We start from the raw sequence: 8,911 nt of genomic DNA, 5'->3' as shown, positions 1-8,911 counted from the left end.
TACTCAATATTGAGAGATCCAAATCCTTTCTTTTTTACTTGGAATTCGTAGCTGCTGTCATGGATTACTAATCATTTAGTTGTGCGGAGTTCGTGAAGTTTGATATAGATAATAGTATACTATAGTCTATCTCCATGCATTTAAGTTAGGATTAAATATTAAATAATGGGCCCTTTTGATAGCAATATTTGTGGAAAAGACTGCAATAAGAAGTTTCGTTTAGCTAATTGACATAACATACTGCCAGTAGAATGTACAAGCCACTAACATACTCTTGATTCTTGAAAATGGAAAATTAATCAACAAAATATTGGGGACAAAAATATTCATTTTATTCAAGAAAAGTTTAGAATGTGTCATTCGGTAAAACTTTTTTATGAGTTAAGACTAATTTCTTTAGCTTATTTTCAAATTTAAAAATTGTGGTAAAGTTGAAATTTCTTTTCACCAATTTTGTGGAGGAAAAAATATTTAAGGAATTTGTTCTTTGGGAAGATTATTAATATCAGTTTTGCGGACTGCACTGAGCCACTGACTGCTGAGTCAAGCCACTGTCATCATCTTAGCTACAAAAAAAGGGGTCGTTATCAGCACCATCATACCTTGAGGTCGAGGTATACAGATTCTAAATATTAAAAAATAAATTGATTCACTTTTGTTTAAATATATGAATTTGATATATGTTTGTTGATTTCGTATATAATAACGAATTGAATATGATATTTATAAACCATGTTGGCTAAAAATTTTATTGATATCTCTTTCAATTGAGGGTGTATTTGAAGGTACAATTGTGAAAATTAAATTATTTTTAACAGCCGATTATGTATAATCGATTATTGTTAAGTTGAATTGCCAAATCCTGAGCCCATGCATTTGTCTACGTCACTTCCAGCTTCCCGTTTTCTCAATGTCATTTAGTCCATGTCCACCTTCCGAAGATTCATAATGAGCCTTTAATTTGTTACAATGTTGCTCTTACAATTGTCGTGGCTATTGTTCTCACGATCACTATTCTCCGTCGTAGACACGACAACAACGTCAGTGATCACTCCAAATTCTTTGGTGTTGTCTAATGACACCAAGTGAGTTGCCGTTTTCATTTCTTTGTTCTTACCCCACAGCACCATGTACAGACCACACACAATTAGCACTGCTCCAATTACACTGAACACATATGCATGTTTCCAAAACACAAGCAGCTATTAATCCGATAATCTTCTACTAGTATACTACAAGTTACAGACACCACAAGAAATTAATATTGCATTAATTAGCTATGAAATCTAGTGACAAAAATTGTTTTTTCATCATCCCTTCACAAAAATTTAGTGACAATTTTCTTTTCTGTATGGCACCAATTTTACGAAACAAGGTGTAAAATAATTATGTAAATAAAATGGTGCAAAAAAAAATTGAATTTGTAGCAAGTTACAGCCTCATTAATTGATATCCATATAGTAGTATTTAGTAAATTAAACCATATAGCTACGTACGTCATATAGTTTATATATGTACCTTCCTACGTATAAGTGCTCTTGTAATAACATGGAAGCAGCAATAGCCACGAGCACAAGGGAAAGGGGGTTGAAAACAGATGCATACAATGGACCTCTCTTCCGTACACACCATGTTGTGGCAATAATCACAAATCCAGAGGTCACAGTTCCCTGCCAGTGCCACAGACTAAATTTTAATCTCATAATCATTCATTTTATATATATATATATATATATATATATATATAATATTTTGAAATTTACTAACGAATACACTCATACTCATGTTTTCTTAGGGTTAGTGTGTTAGTAAATTATACCATCAGTATAATTTAAAATATTTTCTAATTATAGTTTTGTTAATCATACTAAAAAAACAATTAATAGGACATTTAAAACATTTTTTAACATACATATTTTTATTTTTAATATGGATGTCTTAACAAGTTACACATCTAATTATAACTTATTAAGGTATTCATGTTAAAAAAAAGGATTTGTATGATTGCAAATCCCACATATAATTATACGAAACTAGCATATATCTATATATATATATACCGAAAAAAGTGCTGTGAGAAGCCTAATACTAGAACCCAAGTTCCATTGACTCCAATCTTTTTCAACACAGAGGGCAAAGGCTGTGGCTTGTATTGCTCCCATTAAGGCCATCAACGCTGTAGCTGAGTGATGGCTTGGATATTCCTTACTCACCTTAGCCTGTTGCATTAATTGCATACATAATTACATATATGTGTCGTGCGACTAATGATCATAAAAGCAATATATATAGGAAACTTAACTAATTACCTGAATGATGAGCCATATTGAAAAACTCAAGCAACTTCCAATACCACTTAAAACACCTAGCCATTCTGTTTTGGGGTTTGCATGTGGTGTTCGTGTTCCTAGCTGATCACTATTGTCATTTTTATGCAAAAGCTTAATGTGAAAGTTCCAAATATTAATTTTCATCCCTTTGAAAAATGACAACAGCATTGACCCGCCAATTCCCAGCATCGTTCCCAACACCTTAGTCTTTCCTGCTGCGGTTCGCGCATTTAAGTTTTCGTACCTACAAAATTACACACACACACACACATATATATATATATATATATGTAACAGTTAGTATTGCAATAATTATATTAATTAACTCTCCCATGAAAAATAAAAATATAGAACGTACCCGCACAAGATGGAGAGGATAAAAGTGGTTGCAGGAACCAGATTAAAAACAGCGTAAGCATATGTTGTTGATACCAAAGCCAAAGCAAAGAAGAAAAGGTTTAGGAATAAACTCCCTCTGTATATTATCAATAAACATTTATTAGTTTCGCCAAAATTTAATTTCAATATTTGAATTTAAATTACTATATACCCAAATAGACCGGAAAAAAATGACATCAAAACCACCCTCCACGTCAACTTTGGCCTCTTCTTCCTGTTTTAAATATCAAAATGAAAATATAAAAAAAAAATTATTTAGATTTCAAGCATTATGTAATGCTAATTAACATGGGTTAAAGGGCCACAGATTCTGTTATTATAATTAGAAAACAAAACATGTTAATTACGGGGCTGTGAATGCACCTTTCGAAAATAAGAGCAAGAGAAAATGAGAAAGCAGCTCCGAAAATGAGACGGTAGGCACTGAGTACTCTAAGGCTCATTCCATCATTTATGGCGAGCTTGTAAAGCACACTGCTAAAAGCATACGAAACCTGCACCAACACCATGAGAAGGGTAGGCTTCAACTCTTGCATTAATTTCCATGTAAGATTCATCTTTGCTTGGTTGTTGTGTAAAATGGTTTGAGTTTGATGAAGGAAACAGAAAGATGGGGAGATATATATATATATATATATATATATATATATATATATATATATATATGGATTTTCTAGCTAGCCTAACAAGATATTTCTTCATATAGGCCTCAATTTAATAGTTAGCCTTTCATTGCGTTCTCAATAGTACACTGCCCATTCTAAATCCTATATTTTTTACAAACAAATAAATAGAGTACAAGGCTACTCTAACCTGGATGCAAGATTTTCAGAACATGTCAATGAGAAAGATAAAGATAAACTACGCAATAAATACATGCCATACTATATTAAAAAATATAATTTATAAGAAAAATTACATATAATTATCATGTCAAACATGACAAATTAGTGTGAATTACCAACATTATTGTTATATCAGCGGTTCACACTAAATGATATCATAGACTAAAATAAAAAAATTTTAATCTTTAAAGGACTCAAACCATAAGAGATTAAGCTCATCCACCACACCTTGCAACTTCGTAGAAACATCATCAATGTCTACCTTAATTGATTTTTAACAATATATAGTTGATTGTTTCTTTGTATTTTCACAAAAAAGTAGAGAGCGAAAAGGAAGATGGTGAAGAAAAAAGTATTTTTCCTTCTCTTTTTAATGGATGCCAAACTATAGTAGAGTTGACAAAGTTTGAATTTTATCATATTTGGCTAAGTCTTTTTAATGGATACCATATTATACTAGGGTTGATAAAATATTAACAAATTTAGCATTGAGGAAAGGAAATAAATGAAACAGAAGTCTTTTTTCTTTCTCACTTAATGAGTGCAAATTGACAAAGTTTGAAATTTAGCAAAGTTTATTGCATAACAACAGAGGGAACGCCAAAAAAAATCACAAAATTCAGCATAAACATTATCAAGATAGGTATACTTTAAAAATTGGATCCCATAAAAATCAAATTCTATAGAGTAAAGGATATAAGAGTAATAGTTGTTGTAAGTTACATTGGTATAATGAGAAATGTCAAGAATATTGTGATAAACTCCTTTAAACACGTTTTTTTATTAGTTAAAATTTATTAAAAATAATAAAATTTTATGAATTTTACAATATATTTAATTATTTTTTCTTTTAATTATATAATTTTTAATAAATTTTAAAAAATTAAATAATATATTTGAATGAGTGTGATAGAGAGAATGTTTCTAACACTCATAATTTGATGTCTTCTTATATACATATAATGTTATTTTTAATTTTATATATATATATATATGACTAAAGTTTATTAGCATAAGTGGTTTACATATTACTTATGTCATATCATTGACATTTCACATCTCCAGGGTTGTTTGATTTCGGGAAGCAAGAAGGATTTTTAAGTTGCAACTTGCTTTACATTAATTTTCAATTACCCATGTTGATCCCCTATCAAGCGCTGCTGGAGTGGACTGAAATCCTTCATTAGCTTCTAGGAAGCCTACTCTTGAAGATTTTTCTGCAAAGAGAGTCCTCACATGTGATAATTAGCCGCCAGCATTTATTGCTTCCCTAACAAGGCACGGATAAACTCACTAAATCCATGAAAACTCATTCCTCCATTCTTCTTCGACCACAAAAACCATATGCATCAAACCATAAATTGTCATTACTTAGTTCTTTAAAAACACTTATTAATTTTGAGGGGGGGGGGGGAATTATGCACAGTATAAAATAATTTTATATTATTATTAAATCATAAATAATTATTTATGATAAATTTATTTATTTTTATAAAATTATCTTAAAAGTTATAATGATAATTTCTGAATGGTAGTTATCATTATTAAACTTATTAATTTTTTTCAAGAAATTCATACTAAATTTTATTACAAAGTCTTTAGATTTTTTTGGCCAATGAATAGATTTTATATATATTATCAATCTGAATTAATTGGTGCTATATTAGCCACTACGATTGCCTCTTCTAAGGGGTGATCAAAATTGTCGTCTTTGTTATTTCAGTATAGCATTTTTTTTCCGGTCAGATCGTATTCCTCAGTTTATATATTAGTGAGGATTTTTGCAGAAATATAATAGGATTAATTACCTAACTATAGGTTTCTTTTGATTTTTTTCTTGGGTTTTAGTTCATGTCCCCCATGCTTTTGTTCATCTTTTGATTTTTATATAATCCTTGGCATGAATTTTGCATGCCATACTTCTTTTTATATTATCAATCAATATCATTAAGAATCGCTTTAAAGATGAGTAAATGCTATTTATAAAAGTAAATAATATTACCATACATAAAAATTTATAATTTGATGATATTGTAAAAAAAAAAAAAAAAACTTTACAGTATTAGTACAATCTAACTAATTTTTTATTGAAAATTTATTTCAGTGTACTTTTTTAAAAATATATTAATCACTATTTTTCAAATTCATTTTTAATCAAAATTAATTCTACAAAGACTACGTCTTCTAAAAAATAGTTTTCTAATAGCTTGCCTAAATACACTATTACTTCGCAAACGGAAATTTAAAAAAAAAAAAAAGTATCCATCATTGTATTCAGGACATTCACTAAAGTTGATCATGTTAATATCTTGTTAACATGCATGGTTTGATAGACTTATATATAGTGTGTTTATATTAGATTTAAGATGAAAGATAATTAATTTTTTTTATGGTGAAGGTAAAATAATAAATAGTTGCTTTAAGTTTTTCATGATGCCACCATAATTTTAAAAATAGAATTAGTTATGTGTTATCCAAGCATACACTATTAGCAAAGTAATTCAAGTGATACATAAAGTTACAACATTACATTTCACATGCAGACTTAACAGGGAATTCCTTCCCTTGAAGGTTTCTACTATTGGATCTGCGTTGCATCTCTAATCCATCCTTCCCCTTTTGTTAGACGAAAAATGATCTGAGCTAAACGAAAATTTGTATATGGAATTCACAAGCTATTATTACTTATAAAATGTTTTTATGGTGAATGTATAGTCTTTATATATATTCTCAAATAAAAGAATCATGGATAGCCAGTTTTTCTCAATTTGTTTTCAATTTTTTATATAATTGATAATATCTTTTTTATAAATAAAAAAAAATTGGAAAAATTGAATCGTTGTGGAACAAATCAAGAAAAGAATCTACTATTTTTTTTTTATAGATATACAATAGAATGAAGTTCTGATATTGATAGAATTCGTCTATTTCTTTTTTTGTAGTATAATACTTTTTAAGACTTGAATGAATTGATTATTATAAGAAGCATAGTCTTTTTATATACAAAAGATGATAAGGCTTCTTCTAACTAACAGCTGATAAGGTGATAAGAATTCTATCAAAGAGAAAGAGATCAAAAGGATAGCAACCCAATTAACTATTAACTGAATAGGAGGTGGGTTCAATGATAGCAAGAGCATTAAGCAAAAGAATTTCAATGAGGTTGAGCAATTTTCATAGGAAAGGACTGAAGAAATAGGATGTAGGGTGAGAAGAATTATTTGCATGAACATAGATTGGAATTAGAAGCAGTGGAAAGACTTCAGTGACAATCTAGAAGGTTCAATTTACAAATACTAATGAGAACAATTAATGACTACTGATGCAGAAAAATATCGAGATGTGAATGATGAACAGTTTGAAATATATAAATAAGAACATTGTTGCAATGAAATTCCGGCTCAGGCTACGGTGGTTCTTAACCGTGCATAACAAAATGTATACCATCATCAATTAAATAATAGTACTAAATCATAATGTGTCTTCACTCTTCAAGAAGACCTCATAATTCATATATGCCGTAGAAAAAGGGCGTGATAATAAATAAATCAAAATACATCATGAAATATTGTCAAGATTTTTTATACGGTTATTTAATGTCAGATTAGTATAATAATTTGTGTTTTATACGAGTGTTAAGTTAATAATTTATCATTTTTTAACATATTAATCATTTTAAATATTATTTAAATATATATTGGTGAGTATATATACGTATTTCAACAATATATTAACATAGTTATAAATATTTATATATATTAAATAATTTTAAATCACACACATATATTATTTTAATTTTAAAAAATATTTATTTAAAAAAATGTCATCTTCATAAATATATTTACGTTGGTATATAACTTAGGTTAAATATATACATAATTTTGATTAAAAAAATATTAATATTTTATAATTTCTATTATTATTTCCTTTAAAAAATGTTACTATCATAAAGGAAAATTTTATTAACATTAATTATAAAAAAAGTACAGAGAAATATGTGTATTTGAATTTATAGATTACAATAAAAAATTAATGATAAATAAAAAAGAAAAACGATAATACTTATATAAATATTATTGATTTTATTTTATTTTATTTTATTTTGGCTAATGCATCCATCATAGTTAAGTTTTTATTTAATACATTTCTATTTGATGACGACGAAGTGGCACTGAATGCAATTGAAAGAATGTGCTTCCAATTCTGAATATGAAAAGGAAAGGCCTCCCTATATTTAAAGGAAAGAGCCCTTGAATATCCGAATGGCTATTGATGTGAATACAATACACTATACTGCAATGCAAACCTATATAGGATTAAACCATACTTTGGTTAAATGCATGTTTAGTTCAGCGTTTACACCCTCAAACGTGCGTTTTTTACATAAATTTTGGAAGCAACAAGGAATAGCTCTGTGTTAGACTTAAAGTTGACGCAAGTACACGCATAATGCTAAATCACAATCAATCACGCACTAAGGCAAATGCAAAATGTTCATAAATCAGTTCAGGTAACAAAGAGTTCAATCATTCAATTTTCTTTTTTTAAGTTTAAATTTCAAGTCTTGCATAAAAAAAAGTGCTGAAAATAGTTTGCCAGTGTAGAATTTGCTATCATGAGTTCAACATTGCTGGACTCTGTATTAGATAAGATTCATTGCACTCTAAAAAAAGAAAAAGCAGGTACAGTATACCTAAGGTGAAAAAAGCATAGATTGATGTTTTTCAACTGATTGGGAAGCCCAGAAGGAGGAATGAGAATCTTAACAGACTATTTAGTAAAGATTTTGACAAATCCAAAAAACAAAAAAGAGTATATTGCAAAATACAATAATAATAATAATAATAATAATAGTAATAAAGCAAATCAAGTGAAATAAATATTTTGAATGAAATAACTCCTCACCTTTTCTCAACATACCATCTTAAAGGTGTTTTGTTTTACCAGATGAGATGGAATGACAGGAAATCCAACACATTCATCACAAAAGCAAGGGATGTAATTCTACTTGAAAACGAAAGCTAGTGTAAATGTAAATTGAGACCAACAATCCAAGCACACACTAGTTTGGTGACTTGTACGTTCATAATATTCAATAAGAAGAGACAACAATCTTTTCAAGCCTTCCGAAAAGTGAAAACAATCAAATTGAAAGTCACTCCCGAATCCCAAAGCAATTAATGGTTCCAGCATAGTGCTGTTCAAAAGAGTGGGAGGGTGGAGGAGAAAGAAATAGTCTTCTATAAGTTGGTACCGGCTGTAATACTTTTAGCATTTTTCCACCAAGCGCAAGTGTACTACAGTACCTTATTCCATACAAGATGAACATTGGTAAAA

At 29.0% G+C, this 8,911-nt stretch overlaps 1 protein-coding gene across 1 annotated transcript; it reads right to left on the bottom strand.

Moving 5' to 3' along the window:
- Window positions 1-942: 942 nt before the first annotated feature.
- LOC114397452 (WAT1-related protein At1g25270-like) lies at window positions 943-3,286 on the bottom strand. Its single transcript, XM_028359486.1, has 7 exons — window positions 3,093-3,286; window positions 2,881-2,943; window positions 2,689-2,805; window positions 2,310-2,574; window positions 2,061-2,219; window positions 1,519-1,670; window positions 943-1,167 (listed from the first exon to the last, which is right to left on the bottom strand). Exons 1-7 carry the CDS (start codon window positions 3,284-3,286, stop codon window positions 957-959), a joined length of 1,161 nt encoding a protein of 386 aa, XP_028215287.1. The 3' UTR covers window positions 943-956.
- Window positions 3,287-8,911: the final 5,625 nt, after the last annotated feature.

This window comes from Glycine soja, chromosome 18, assembly GCF_004193775.1.
Source record: "Glycine soja cultivar W05 chromosome 18, ASM419377v2, whole genome shotgun sequence".
Classification (NCBI taxonomy): domain Eukaryota; kingdom Viridiplantae; phylum Streptophyta; class Magnoliopsida; order Fabales; family Fabaceae; genus Glycine; species Glycine soja.
Note: the sequence above shows the minus strand (reverse complement) of the source record. Positions and strands in the feature narration are given on the sequence as shown.